The sequence below is a fragment of the Pungitius pungitius genome, chromosome 1 (assembly GCF_949316345.1).
Source record: "Pungitius pungitius chromosome 1, fPunPun2.1, whole genome shotgun sequence".
NCBI lineage: Eukaryota > Metazoa > Chordata > Actinopteri > Perciformes > Gasterosteidae > Pungitius > Pungitius pungitius.
In genome coordinates this window covers 12,335,816-12,351,129 of record NC_084900.1, presented here as the reverse complement: position 1 = coordinate 12,351,129, position 15,314 = coordinate 12,335,816, and the positions used below count along the sequence as shown (strand labels likewise).

Below are 15,314 nucleotides of genomic sequence, written 5' to 3'. Positions count from 1 at the left end.
ACCACATCCCAAAGATGCTCTATTGGATTGAGATCTGGTGATTGTGGAGGCCATTTGAGTACAGCGAACTCATTGTCATGTTCAAGAAACCAGTCTGAGATGATTCCAGCTTTATGACATGGCGCTTTATCCTGCTGAAAGTAGCCATCAGAAGTTGGGTACATTGTGGTCATAAAGGGATGGACATGGTCTGCAACAATACTCAGGTAGGCTGTGGCGTTGCAACGATGCTCAATTGGTACCAAGGGGCCCAAAGAGTGCCAAGAAAATATTCCCCACACCATGACACCACCACCACCAGCCTGAACCGTTGATACAAGGCAGGATGGATCCATGCTTTCATGTTGTAGACGCCAAATTCTGACCCTACCATCCGAATGTCGCAGCAGAAATCGAGACTCATCAGACCAGGCAACGTTTTTCCAATCTTCTATTGTCCAATTTCGATGAGCTTGTGCAAATTGTAGCCTCAGTTTCCTGTTCTTAGCTGAAAGGAGTGGCACCCGGTGTGGTCTTCTGCTGCTGTAGCCCATCTGCCTCATAGTTCGACGTACTGTGCGTTCAGAGATGCTCTTATGCCCACCTTGGTTGTAACGGGTGGTTATTTGAGTCACTGTTGCCCTTCTATCAGCTCGAACCAGTCTGGCCATTCTCCTCTGACCTCTGGCATCAACAAGGCATTTCCGCCCACAAAACTGCCGCTCACTGGATGTTTTTTCTTTTTCGGACCATTCTCTGTAAACCCTAGAGATGGTTGTGCGTGAAAATCCCAGTAGATTAGCAGTTTCTGAAATACTCAGACCAGCCCTTCTGGCACCAACAATCATGCCACGTTCAAAGTCACTCAAATCACCTTTCTTCCCCATACTGATGCTCGGTTTGAACTGCAGGAGATTGTCTTGACAATGTCTACATGCCTAAATGCACTGAGTTGCCGCCATGTGATTGGCTGCTTAGAAATTAAGTGTTAACGAGCAGTTGGACAGGTGTACCTAATAAAGTGGCCGGTGAGTGTAGATTCATCATTAGAGCACATCAGGAATATCTGTAATGTAATATGGCTTTATAGTGGGACCTAATGTGTTCTCAATGGGTCAAACATTAAAAATAAAGGCTTTTACAGGAACAATGCTTGATTACAAACGTATCACATCTCTCTCCATCCCAACTAGTTATCTAAGTATCTGTAGAAGGTGAGTCTGTACACCTCAGTAATTTGAATCATTTCCCCAAAAGTAATTAATAAATCCTGAAGAATGATCTGCATCCAAGCTGTTCCCTAATGTTTTGTCTTTTGGGCCCTGACGCCTCCTAAAAAGTGTTTGTTCCTTTGATGCAGCCTTTGCCTGAGTTACCTGACTGCATTCATTTGAGTGTCTATTTATCTGTTCAGTTTTTGCACAAAATTAAGCACTGCGTTGTCACTGATGTCATTAGCCCCCAGCTGTTGCCAGCTAACAGGTAGCTGATTTAATCAATGCTTGTGTCAGCCACACACCAATCCCAGCCCACTCTCGCATCAAGGAGGTTAACTTAAGGATTTTAATGTGACTCTCTCCTCACTGATGCTTTCTACACCAATGCTTTTACAGCCTGTACAGCTGGCAAAACTTTGCCTCCTCCATGCCAGGCTCCCCCCCCCCTTCTTAGTTCAGGGTTAATCTTGCATAGCAAATGGTTTATATAGTATTCAAAGTTTACATTTGGCTCGTTCCTGAATACCTGCAGGGGTTTTATGCATGGTCCTCCCTGTTTTGACTGCTGCTTGACAAATCTATGATATTATCATGACCTAATTACATTGGCTTTTTCCATTTTTATGTTTTTTTTCTCATAGGCTTTTTTGAAATATTGCATACATGAAATCCAAATGCTAAATAATCTGCTCCTATACACAAAGCTTAGCGAAGTGGAGTAGAATTTAGAAGAGGACGGAAGATTTAAGAGTTTTCTTGAGATGCCATTGTTGAGTTGGTGTGCACTGAAGCTTTGCCAGTCAAAATCGTCACAGTTGCAGTCTAGTTGGTTTAAACAATCTCTCTGTGTATTCAATTATTTAAAGTAATTTAACAAAATTGTGTGCATCCACTTCAAGTGTATAAATTTGTTTTAAATCTACACACAAAGCACAATCACATCCATTTTTCTGATTCTCATGTGGGTGTAACTGACCAGCTAGCCCGTGTCATTTCACAGCAAAGTGTTTTCATGTAATCAAGCTGCAATTGTCCCATAAATAACCACTGCAATAAGTACTGCATCCATATCCACGATGAGGCGTTTCAACATCTTGCTGTAGAGAGTAGTTATTAGTTGATTTGTGGGCTGTCAGCAGAGAGGGCTCTGATTGGCTGGCATGGTGACCGAGGACAACAGAGGGTTGACGGTTGCTTTGGGAAGACAGGCAGGAAAGGCACTTGCACTGAGAGCTGTGGGAAAGATTTCCAAAAATAGCTGTGGCTGTGACAAGACAATGATAGGTTAGTGTTTGTGTGCATCTGTTAGTGTGTGTTAGCAAAATGTAAAATTGAAATAACGGCATCACAGCTAACCAAGCCCCATCATTAGAAGTCTCCATAGAGAGGGCTCACTAAATAACACAGGCAACAGAGTGTGTGTGTGTGTATGTGTGTGTGTATGTGTAACATAGGAAAGAAAGAAAGAAAAAAAGAAGATGAATGGCTTGATGTGGAATTTGTGTTTCCTGTTTTGTAAAATGAGTTGATCCTCTTTTGTCACAGCGGGGTTCAGCTCTTAGAGATGTAATCAAATAGTAGTATCTCTTACATGAAGTCGATGGGCTCACAAGACACTGAAATATCTAAAACAATTGATCAGAGACCAAAATATTTTGACTATTTAGTGTTTCCCTCCATTGAACAAGTAGAACCACAATAGAACAAATACTTGTTTCCTTCTAGACCTGTAGACCACGGACCTCCATCACACCGGCTCCTTCAGCCCAGTCAGCCTCCTGCTTCCATTTGGTCAATGAATTGGTTGATAAATCGGTCCAATAGCTTCATGAGGGACACTGTATGACATTTTCTTTTCACTATCATTAACTGATTATAAACAACAACATTCTATAGGGAATGATAGTATTGTCGTTGAAAAGAGATGTCACTTGGCAGAGTGAGAAAGCCAGCACAGCAAGGTCCTAGTGCCCGGACATTATATAGTACGATGATAGGCTATTGGATTGTATCAAATATAAGGTGTTCAGAAATGCTGCACATTAAACATAAATAATCTTCATGAGATGAGTCAACACAACATTTACTATCAAGATGCAACCACTCCCAGTTTTGGGCAACATTTGATCTTCTTTAAAATGATCATAAGCAAAGAGCTATTGTAAAGTATCAACACCTTCAGATGATGATTTTTCCTTAGGATCAAGTGTTCAGCGTAAAATCCCATTGGTAAATATTTTTCACACCAACTTACATCTAAAAGCCTTCCAGCTCCATACTTCTTGAAACTCATGCCTTCAAATCTGCTGGGAAGAGAGTTTTGTGTATTTTTTACATTCCATCACAGTGGCTGAACAGATTTGTTGTATTCAAACTGCATTTTAAATCATTCCACTGCAAGGGGGCCCTCACCCCTCATTAAAGTTATTTTTTATACTCGAGGCAACTCTTGAGCTTCCATTCTTGAGCTACATTATACAACTGTTAACATAGGCTGAGTAATACTATTTATGAATAGCAAACTGAGCTCCTTTGAACTAATGCCCGAGCTAATGGGGCAAATCAGTATTAAAAAGATTTACCCTGCTTTTCAAACCAAAAAAACTTTTTAATCTGGAGATTTTCCCAGTATGCTCCCTTATGATCAATATGTAATGATTGACTGCAAGTCTGCTCTGGTTCTTGAGTAATCAATAAGATATAAGATGCATTAGATATTTTATTATGCTTTGCACACTGGAGTGAGTTATTTTTATGTGTATAATATATTGCCACCACTAAACACTGCCACCTGCTTTTAGTTGTGTGCTGCTAAGGAAAAAGCACTTATTGATCACAAATCACCACTAAAGGCATTCCAATGACTCACGGCGGTTCTGTTTTATGTAAATTGGGTTGTTGTTACATTGCTAGTATGGAAATTGTTAGTTTCCGATTAACTTCGAAAAGTAATAAAAATGTATTTTGTTTTTTTGGAAGGGTGAAATGTAGTCCTGTGGGAGACACAAACAAAAGCTTTATAACCTCGCTTACCAGCTCTAAATCATTCAAAGCAGCATTGTTCCCAAGACGGTAGATAGGGTTAAATCGTAATGAGTCGAATCTGCCCTACTGCTGCCCATAATCCAAAACCTGTCCAACCTTTGCCTAATTCATTGCGACTACCTGTTTCACTAAAGTGTGACATGAAATAGCTCTGCTTGACATCAACGATCAGAGAGGAATGGGGATGGGTAGAGAGACAGGGGGGGTATTTTTATTGATTTGTACCAAACACCAGATTATGTTTAAACAGATTCTTGTGCTTTCCACAATTATAAGAATTATTTTGTAATAGGTTTTGGATGGAACCGGAAAGACTGGCTTGTTACGGGCATCATTGTATTTGAAAGCAGGTTATTAATAGTGTTTGTCCCTGTTTTAATGCGATGTGTTTAAAAATGGGATCGACATTTATTAGTGTGGCGTCTGAAAACAGGTCTCCTTGCTAGATCTCGCACCATCTCATTACAGTTTTTTTTCGCAAAGCGCTTACCCATACTTCAGAAAAATGTTCTAATCTCTTAACACAGATTCACACCTACAAGACACAATTGGCCAAATTGATAATTTTTTTCTCAAAAACACATTTTGTTAAATATATACAAACAGAATTTCAAAAATTCAAAACAGAACACATGTTTTTCTCTGCACACACTAACTTTACCAAAACACTGGAAATCTGACTGAAAATGAAATTATTCTGTCAAAGAATAACATTTGTTTTCACTTCACAAGGTACATGCAGTCAAATGAAGTACACCAGGTTTCAAAATTCTGGCTATTGTTGACATTCTAAAAATTGCATAGACTTTTATGTTTCAGGTAACATGCAATGCACCATTTACACTAAATGTATTGGTTTGGAACTGTATGTGCACGTGTACAGTAATGTTCACATTCAAACGCATTCCAGTAAAAAGCAAATCCGTTATTTTTTCATAACTGTTTAGTAGAAACAGTATAATAGAACAGAAAAGGTTCCATGAAACACAAGAGCATTCTGAACAAAAAAACAACAGCAAAAAGCCCAGATAAAAAGGGGGGAACTAAAAATAGCAAAAAATGTATGCATCTAATCCTTGCGATCTTCAGGGTTAGGCCACATGTTTTCGTCAACATCACATCTGATATCATCTAAGGCGATGCACCTGGGATAAAACCTATTGGTATGCCGGATCCACCCTTGGCAATCTTGAACTGTGATGTCCCTGCAGCCAGCATCCATGGCTTCAAGGAGGGACATCTGGTCATGTGGCTGATGGTCATAAACCTTCCACCTCCATGCAGAAAAGAACTCCTGGTTTGAATGTTAAGACTGAAAACCAAAGCCTTTTATATACACACCGACGTATTGCTGCATTCAAAGTCACAAAACCTCCCTGAGAAAGAAGGTAGAGAAGATTACTATAGTGTGAGAGTTTCTTTGTTGTAATGCTAATGTAGGGAAGATATTTCACAAGCTATTATCAGGCTGTGTCTGGCCATCCAAAGTAGCCTAGTTAAGGATAACCTTTTTCAGACATGTATTCTGGTTATGAGACATTTACCCACACATGAACTCTCAGCCTGCTGATTAACAAAAGCACTTTTGCCGAGCGGATGGGATGCATACACCTTATTGTGCATGCAGCTACATGTTATATATAGCATATAAATGCTAATAAATTAGAACCTATTTGGTTACAGAACGGACTGGTAAAGTCTGATTTTACCTATAGCGGAAGAGAGTGCGATACAATATGCATATGGCATGCACCTACCCCACTCAACTGCCAGGGCACTCCATGTTTGACTGGTACTTTGAAGTGGTCAAAGAACAGGCAACATTTGGTGCAAAAAATGATCAAATGCAAAAGTTTAAAAATGTCAGGCAAATCCTAAAACATTGTATACTTAATACATATTAAAGCTGCAGGCAGCAATGGTCAGGCACTGGCACATGCATTATGTTGAGGATGATTGCCAGACTCTGTTGGACGCAGCCATGCATTGCTGTGATCATCAGAAGCTGCTTGCACAAGTTTAGATGGTATTTCCTTTACGTGCAAGCAGAGTATCCAGGTCAATTTTTCAGGTCTTAAGTTTGGAATATTTTGAGTGCATCTCAAAATATAATCATAATGTAACGTCTCTAATGTTAGCCTCATGTGTTTGTGTGTGTTTTCCCCCCGACTGCACTCTGCCCCGTCCACCACAGCTGCCTTCAATTGCCTCCTCACCCCCACCCATATTGTTTTAATATTGATTTGCTTTGCGCTTACTTTGTGTAGCGGCTTACCTTATGTAGCATTGTTATTTCGCTTGTTTTGCCTCTACTACTCGAAGGGAGAGGACACAGTCAGGGAGCAAGGTCACAGGATCACATTGGCGCACTCTTCTCCACCAGTGCTAGCCCGTCACCCCCCCCCCCCCCCTCCTCTCTGTCATCCCCTTCTTTGTCTCTGCCTCCTACCTGAAACCTAGAGCTTCCCAAGAGCCCTTCTTTCCTTATTTTGTTCATCTCTAATCCATCTTCTCTTTTACTATTTCGCAATATATCATCACATTTGCACTCTTCCTCCTTTTTATTGTCTGCGTTGTGTGGCTACTCCTTCACCCCCCCCCCCTCCTTCTCTTTTCTCAGTCCCATCCTACTCCATCTTTCTCACAAATAGAAAAGCACATCGTGAGTGGCAGAATGGCTGCAAACGAAAAAAAATGAGGAGAGAAAGAATAATTGGCTGAGTTTTGGTTGAGCTACAGCCGTGGCAAGGCCCGAGTGCAATTGCTGCCATTGACAGCTCCTAAGTAATCGCTTGCATCTCTCACTTGCTACTTCTGGCCAAAGATTAGTAATTTCAGTCTTGGTTTTCAGTTTTCCACATAATATTGTGTTATAGAGAGAAAGCAGTGAGAGCATTTCACTGCACTACGGAGCAAAACTCCTTGGTTTGTGAGAATATCATCCAATTGAAGCTTTTAGCTAAGAACAAATGTGAAAATAACACCATTGACTCTTAAAATTGAAGAGAATGTGATCCTGTTTGGCAGTTAAGAGATCTTGTTTTCCAAATATGCATCTGTAAAAAACATAAGGCATACAGGGCAGATAGCAAAGTATTTCTGCCCATTGAAAGTACAAATCAATTAAAATGATTTCCAATAACCCCAAATCCCAAATTTGCCTCGAATGGCTTGAAAATATGTAAACAGTTGACATCTGTTCAAAGATCATCACAGTATAGAAATTGAGAACTTTAGAAAAATGATGCTCTTAACAAATCAATAAAATCAAGTTATTCACTTTCTGACTTTAACACAATGTATACACAAACATTTATCCTTGGTGAAATGTCGTGAAAATAATTACAAAATGTAATGTCTATAACATTTACATATGTTACATCTTGTAGCTTTCAGAAATCATGACTCCTTCTACAGATCTTAGAATCTTAGAATTAGAATAAGGATTTCCCAAATTTGAACTCCTGAGGATGACAAAGAACCGGTCCTAAATGAATGCGTGGATGCAAAGTGATAATGGAGATGCAGAAAAATATGAACGACTGAGGGGCAACACAAGGGCGCTTTAATATTACTATACTGTATACTGAATAGATGATACATCTTAATATTTCAACTAAGTATTTGTCTAATTTCAGATCTAGAAAGTTTTACCCATTATATTGAGTTCCTGCTGGCTGAACATGTATTTGAAACAGACGCATTTGTTGTCTTTATTTCATTTTTTGTTTCATAGTGTTCTACTTTTAATTCTCTTCATTGTCTTGTTCATTTCTGTCTGAAAATCATTTTTTTTCTCTAAGCGTCACATACAATCTTCACAAAATGCTTGTCCTGTAGAGACATTGATAAAGTTCATTATGACACTCTTGATGTTAGGATGACATGGAAGAAAAGGGCTTTCCCAGTTAATGAAGCTTTTATCAAATGTCCTTTTTTTTAATTATAGTGTTAATGTGCAAGGGTTAAAAGTAGAGCTGCAGGCTGTGTTCTGACATCATCTGAAAAAACACAGCCTCCTCATTTATTTGAATGAAACTGTCACATTTCAAAATTAGCCTTTTGGCTATCGCTGGTCCATTTGTGATTGTGTATTCTCTCTGAAACATGAAAACAAAATAAAATAAATATTGTGAGAGACTGCAGACTGCAGAGATGTCAAATAGGAAATGTTGAATTGATCTGTCCAAACTAACTCATATTTTTGAATGTTTGCCAGTGGGGATTGGCTCGAATAACTGACTGAACTGTGCATCACTATTGAGCAGACTGAGAGTAAGGGCAAAGCTGCAATGTCATTAATTCAACTTGAGTTTTACATTTGATCAAATCTGACATGAAAAAAGTTTGACTGTCTCTCAGGACAGAAAAGTATCATTTGAATGCAGAAAAATCAATCTGTTCGTGTAAGTCCTCATCTTATTGGACATTTACATTTTGGCAGTTATCTCTAAAAAAGAATTAGCCTAATATTTGGAGTTAGAGCGAAGGCGGGACACACTTCCTATGGTTAAATAAAAAAACATGTTATTTTATGATCAATTATTTATACATTTTCTGTAGGGATGCAGATGACCAAAATTAGGCTGAATTAAAAACCAGAGCCTTATGTGTCTTTTTTTTTTATTTAGTCAATGTCAATTATGTAATGTCTTATCAATGTTACTTGTAATTGCTGTTTTAGGCTTGTCATTCACCATGCACTGGAGTTTTGCTTCTGGCTATTCAATTTGACCTCAGATTGCTTCACCGTATTGGCATTAAAGTAGAACGAAAGTAGTATGATAAGATAAAACAACTTCATGCCCCGCTCCCTGTATTCTATTGTTTCCTTTTTTGGTTCTTTACCCCATATCATCTTCTGGGCATTTAGGTCTGTCATGACATATGGCCATACGCAATCAGGCATCTTTGCAATTGTAATTCTGTTTCATGTAAAGACTGATTATATTTACCTCACACACTGCCGGGACATTGTAGTAAGAATGTTGGCATTCAATATGTTACCTACATTGTCCTTGATTTGATCTCTAAAAGGTGTACTGTTTAGACAAACAAGTTGTCACAGACGTTTTCTACCTTCTGTTGGTGAATAAGTTTGAGAGTTTAAAATCCCTTCTGCTTAATATTTTGCATCTCAACCAAGGTTGTCTTAGTTTCTTGTAGTTATAGGATGAAATATTCATTTTTTACAAACCTCTAGAATGTAGATTGTCTCATCATTATTCTTGATTCTTGGTGCTTGATATAATTCATCAAGCTAACTTTTTTTAAACAGTTTGTGCCCCTTCCAATTTTTTTTCTTTTAATATACATTTAATTTAGCTCTCATGAGCCTAAATTTCAAAACTGGTAGTATCCGAGACAAGATACAACAACATGCAACACAAGTCTATTAGAAGAGGCATCAGAAAATTGATAAAGAAGAATTTAGAATCAGGTTTTTTTCGTAACCTGACATAAATGAAGGATATGTTTATAAAATATGAAAGAAAAGGCTATATCATGCAATAAAGATTGCATTTAACTACCACCGAATAAAGGCCATTTTTTGTATCAGATGGATTTGCTTTCTATTTAAAAAATGTCTCTCATCTGTGTGGTTCCAAACAAGGACTGCTATGAATAATGAAAGGCATATACTTGGCATCTCTCCTGCGGACTACGACATTCACAGCTTGCCACCATGTTTATGGATGAGATGTTGCACATCTTAACGCAGGGACAGGTTACAACTGGACCGTGCAAAAAAAAAAAAAAAAAAAACGGCGCCTTTTGACATTTCCCATAAAAGTGAAATTGTGCAAGCATCTGGTGTTCACCTCCCGGGTGGTACAGCGTGGAAGTTTGAAGACCTAATGTCATTACACCATGTGGTTTTGTATGCAGGAACCAGTGGGGTGCATACTAAAATATCTCACAAACAAAAATTAATTAAATTAAAAATGGTACACGCATCAGTATAACTTGTATTGTCTTGTATGTCCAATATTATTTCCAACATACAACACCCTCTATCCTTGGACGTACATTAGAGGTCCCCCTAAAACAATTTATAGAAAAAAAACAGAATCTTCTCTCAGTATGGGTAGAAGTACATTAACTATTATGTGTGTGCCATAACCAACATACTATAATTACAACATATTCAATCCATACAACATAAACGGTATACATGAGTATTAATAGCAGTAGTAGCACTAACAAAAGCAGAACAATAATAATAATCCCTTCATCAGCAAGTATAATCACAGTCCATTACCTGAGAGCACAGCAACTCTGGGGAAGAAGCAAAACAGCTCAGTGGGGTAGGCTGGCAGTCAGGGACCTAGATCATATATATATATATATATATATATATACGGGCTGTCAATATTAACGTATTAATCTATGCGATTAAAGGGGCCAAGATTAATGCAATGAAATATTTAAACGCGGTTACGCATTTTTTACTTCCAGAGTGCCAGAAGTAAGCTATCTACCTAGTTATGGAGAATTCAATATCCAATATCCAGAATCAGAAAGTATTGAGGGTCTCTCAAAAACCTAGGAAAATAAGGCTATTACTGTCATTACATTTTATCCTCTTTTAACCAATTCAAAATGATTTTTAGCTATTTAATCATAGAACTGAAGTATTTATTTCCCTTTTTTAAATCATGAACTGAAATTATGCTGTTTTAATTAAACATGCAACACTCCTTTTCAAAGCTGTAACTAGTATTAACAGTAGCTTCCGTATTGATGCCCTCGCATCACATGGCTAATACAATTAGCATGCTAGCTGACTCATGAAACTCATGAAACAAGCTGCCAAAAGTTGTACCTTTCTCCCGTAGAATAAGTGCAGTCTCATGTGCGTTGTAAGCATGGGGGAGTTGTTTTACATTTCTAACACCCAAAATATAAACCAAGTTGCATATCTGGTGTTTACTTGGCAAATACTTGAAGGTTTAAGTTTGAGCACCAGACTGCATCCAGCCATTAACCTCCAACAACACGGATCAGGTCACTACTATCTACATAATAGCTTAATATCTAAACAACTAACAAAACATGAACTCGTACATGTGGTGTGTGAAAGAGACAGAGGGCGCCCCCCTGTACGGTGTTTATTTTAGGACATCCTCATATCTCAGACTCAAGTGTCACACTCAAACTAAAGGGCGTCAGGTCTCAGACCAATAGTCCTCAGACTAGCTAATGTTAGCAGTTTTATCGCTAGCTCACACACTGCCATTGGAACATAAATAACAACGACATAATGACAACTAGCTAACTTAGCATTGTATTTAAGAGTTCTAAATCCAATCAAGCACATAATGTGACAAAAAAATAAATAAAATATGACTTGCAAACTCACCGCATTAGAGTGACGCCGAGTGCGAAATGTGGTCGGTGAAAGGTTCCTTTTTTCAGACTGGCAGGTGCCGATGGTTGCTGGTTCCTCCGGTGGTCAGTGGTAGGTTCCTTTGTCAGAGTGGCACAAGCCAATCTCAGTTGGGTATTTAGCAGCGTGCAAAGTCCATATAACGTTAAATGAGTATCTTCATGACCATGGGTTTGCCCGTAAATGTTTTTTTCTAACTTTATTTGAGTCTGAGACTTGCTCTGAGGATGTCCTAAAATGAACACTGTACCCCTGTTATAATGGTAGGGGAAACACTGGGTAACAGTCTCATAAACAGTCAATAGAGCGAGTAAGATTTTAAACAGGTGGAATATCCACCCGAAAGGAGGAGCGACATCCTCAGCCACTTACCCATCTATTTAGTTTTCTAGTGATTCCGACTTTAAGATGGTTTTAGTCAGCAGATACATCAGTCATTCTGCAGCAGCCTGCATGAAAGAGATAGAAACATCACAGATAATCACTCAGATTCTGTATCAAAGGATGCCTTTGACACAGAATCAAAGTAATTTCTAATGAGTTTCTTCAGCACTTCAGGAGCATATGGTGGTAATGTACTCTCAAGATTAAAGGCACAGTTTAACCCCAATTTGTGATTATCTCGTCAGTATTGAAAGAGAAAGATTATAACCTAAGTTGGAAAAAGTCTGTGAATATATGTTGACATCTAAAGGCCAGGTATTCCTCATAAATAGAATTGAAGCAAGACAGAATGACAGAAATTATTGTCTGGACAACTGATAATAGAAAAATACTTTCAAGGCCTTTGATCTTCACCATAGGGAGCTCATAAAACTGTTTAGATGTCTGTGAAGAGTTTATTTTCTACCATGGATGATGGTGGAGAAAATAGACTCTTGACTTGAACGGATACTTCAATTACACTAGGTATTGGTGAAGACAGTATCAATTTGTATTAGGGAATTAAAGTACATTTCTAGGAAAGGCGATGAACCTCAACAGGTTTCCTTTTAAAGAGCAGCACTGATTACTTAGAGCCAGGTTAAGTTGGGTTTGCAGTTCAGCAGCCCTGTTTGAATGAATCTCCTCCACCAGTAAGATGCTCAGATCAATAGACAGATTGTAAGGCCAGAAAGCTCAATCCCTCGGCCTCATTGATTGCCATTCCCCTTGCAGCCTTCACACCCCAAATCTCCATGTCCTATTTTATGCCTTTACTAGTTGTTCTCACTGGGAATTTCTAGCCCTTCCCTTTTCTCTTCATCTTTTTTGGTCGTTCTCAAACTGTAATTATTATTTTTCTTTCTTTGTTTCATGCAGCGTCTTCCCATTCTAAACTCACTTTTCTTTGTCTCTTGGTCTCTCACATTCTTCCTTTATCTCCTTATTTTTCATACTGTATATCTCTTTATTGCTTCCTCTCCCTCGCCCTACACTCTCTTTCTCAATCCCAATGGCCTCAGGCTCCCCGCAGTGGATTATCACACATCTAAGGAATTCAGCTCAATAATTTCTGTCGGTCCAATTAGTTTTTCCGATTGAGCATCGTCCTTTGACTTGAGTCTCCAAAGGCAAAATCATCCCTTCCTCATTTCACAATTAATTTGGGTTTTAGATTAATGATTACATTAAAATCTAGCAAATTGGGGTACATTTCAGGTCCAATTACCATTTTCCTCAGAAAGTGAAAACGTTATACATCAATTGAAACCGTATTATAAATTAGACAATGCTGTTTTTTTCAATTTTGTGATTATTAAGATAACAACAAAAGAAATAAAAAAGGTAGCAATTGGCCTGTTTCTTATTTATTTGAACTTTTAAAACCAGGGCTTCCAATAGAATAAAACATTTTACTAATTAATCTCACATTTGGAAATTCATTAATCTACATTAATTATCTTCTAGACAGAATTCCACCAGGTTAGCACTTGTGCACTTTGCTGTTCTCTCAACTCTCCATCATTTTACGTGTTCGAAGTGGCCAACAATCAATCTCCAGAAATTTAGAACATTTTCCAAACCACTGTCTTTTAGCGACACAGTAGGGGTCCTCTGCACACTGTGTGCCGCGCAGAGTTGATGTGGAGATGTAGCCTAGAAGCTACCAATGTGTACCGGGCACTAGCAGTGCCTAAAGTGGTCCGTTGTAATTCACCCCCCTTCCGTTTGACACGTTGAGAAATTCCTCTGCACAGTTCTTCACTATATGTCGTGGCTCTGTTTATTGTTGGAATGCAGTGATGCTTCTTATTTCAACTGGTATTGTGGCTAAATTGACTTTTACTACTACTAATATTACTAGTACTATTAGCATTTCAACCCCCATGGAGGGAATTCTTACTGTAATGTTTGATAAGGCCCATCAATTAATAACGTCTTAGTTTTCTTAGCTTAGGGCGACTGTGGGTGAGTGGGGAGCGCGGCCGTCCTCCAATCAGAGGGTTGGCGGTCTGATCCTTGGGAAAGACACTTAATCCCAGCATTGTTCCTCTAGCTGTGACTACAGTGTGTGAATGTTAGTTGCTGATGGGCAGGTGCCACTCTAAATGAAAGGTCCTGTCATTAGTGTTTTAATTGGTGTGAATGGGTTAATGATGTCATGTAGTGTTAAAGCGCTTTGAGTCTACTGTCTGCCGTCATGCACCAAGCAATTTGGGCTATTTTGAAAAGCTTAGCATGTGACCTAACAGTTTGCTCTCAATCTCTTTCTGTAACGCGCATTTTTGCCTTGGCTGTTTTATGTTCATCAGTCTTTAACAATATTAAGGAAAGTAACAGTAAAAATAAGCTAAGTCAAATGGTTCAGGGCACATGGATTGTTTATTGTTCCCTCCTCTAGAGACTTTAATAACTAATGTGCTGACCAACTTTCTCCAGTGGCAGCTTAAAAGCATCTCTCTTCTCTACTTTGTATTACAGGTCATCCTGATCCTGACCAAGTACTATCATGCTGATTCCACCAAAGTGCTGGAGAGCTCACTGTGGAGGTATGCCAAACGTTTATTCTTGCTTAATCCCTATGCCATGTTTATTACAATCTCATACAGACATTTCACCTGCAAGCAGATTTCAAAGTAAGTGTAGGTTCCGTTCATCTCTCCGCTGTGCTTCCTTAAGGAGACATGAGTAATGAAGAGTGTTGCTGGGGGTCAAAACATCAGCAGGCAGCTACAAGTAGGTGGCTAGGAGAGGGGCACATTTAAGTCCAGTGCAGTCATCTTTTTGGGCAGATATGCATATCAGCACGGCACAGCGGCCAGGCAAAGGTGTCAAGTGCTGCTGATAGAGCAAAGCTGCCTTTGGCCAAAAACACTTCACACCTCACTTGCTTTAAGCTGTAGAAACCCCAATTCATCCATTCCACTTATCAACATGTATATATTGTGCCCTTATGTATATGCTCATGTGTTCTGTATTCATCGACCTACAAGCTCCAGGGGATTGCTAACTAGTTGATTCTGACCTACTGCTAGATAAGGGTTTAGAGAAAACTTCTTTATATTCAAATCTCAAAGTAATAAATAGACCATACAGGTCACGCATGAGGAAACATGTCAAATTGTGGTACTTAATTGATGCCATTCACCTTATTGAGGGTTCCATGACATCAATATGTGTGCCTCTCATTAGTTCTAACTGCCTATCCTACATTACAACAAATATTTATATTTGTTGTAATGTAGGATAAAAGAAAGAGA

At 38.8% G+C, this 15,314-nt stretch overlaps 1 protein-coding gene across 4 annotated transcripts in view; it reads left to right on the top strand.

Annotated features, from left to right (window-relative positions):
• sorcs2 (sortilin-related VPS10 domain containing receptor 2) overlaps positions 1-15,314 on the top strand; it is a 61,165-nt gene that overhangs the window by 12,394 nt on the left and 33,457 nt on the right. For all 4 annotated transcript variants that reach the window (XM_037479321.2, XM_037479320.2, XM_037479319.2 and 1 more), the window contains exon 2: positions 14,536-14,603. In XM_037479321.2, coding sequence (XP_037335218.2) covers positions 14,536-14,603 — 68 coding nt within the window. The remainder of the gene's footprint in view (positions 1-14,535; positions 14,604-15,314) is intronic.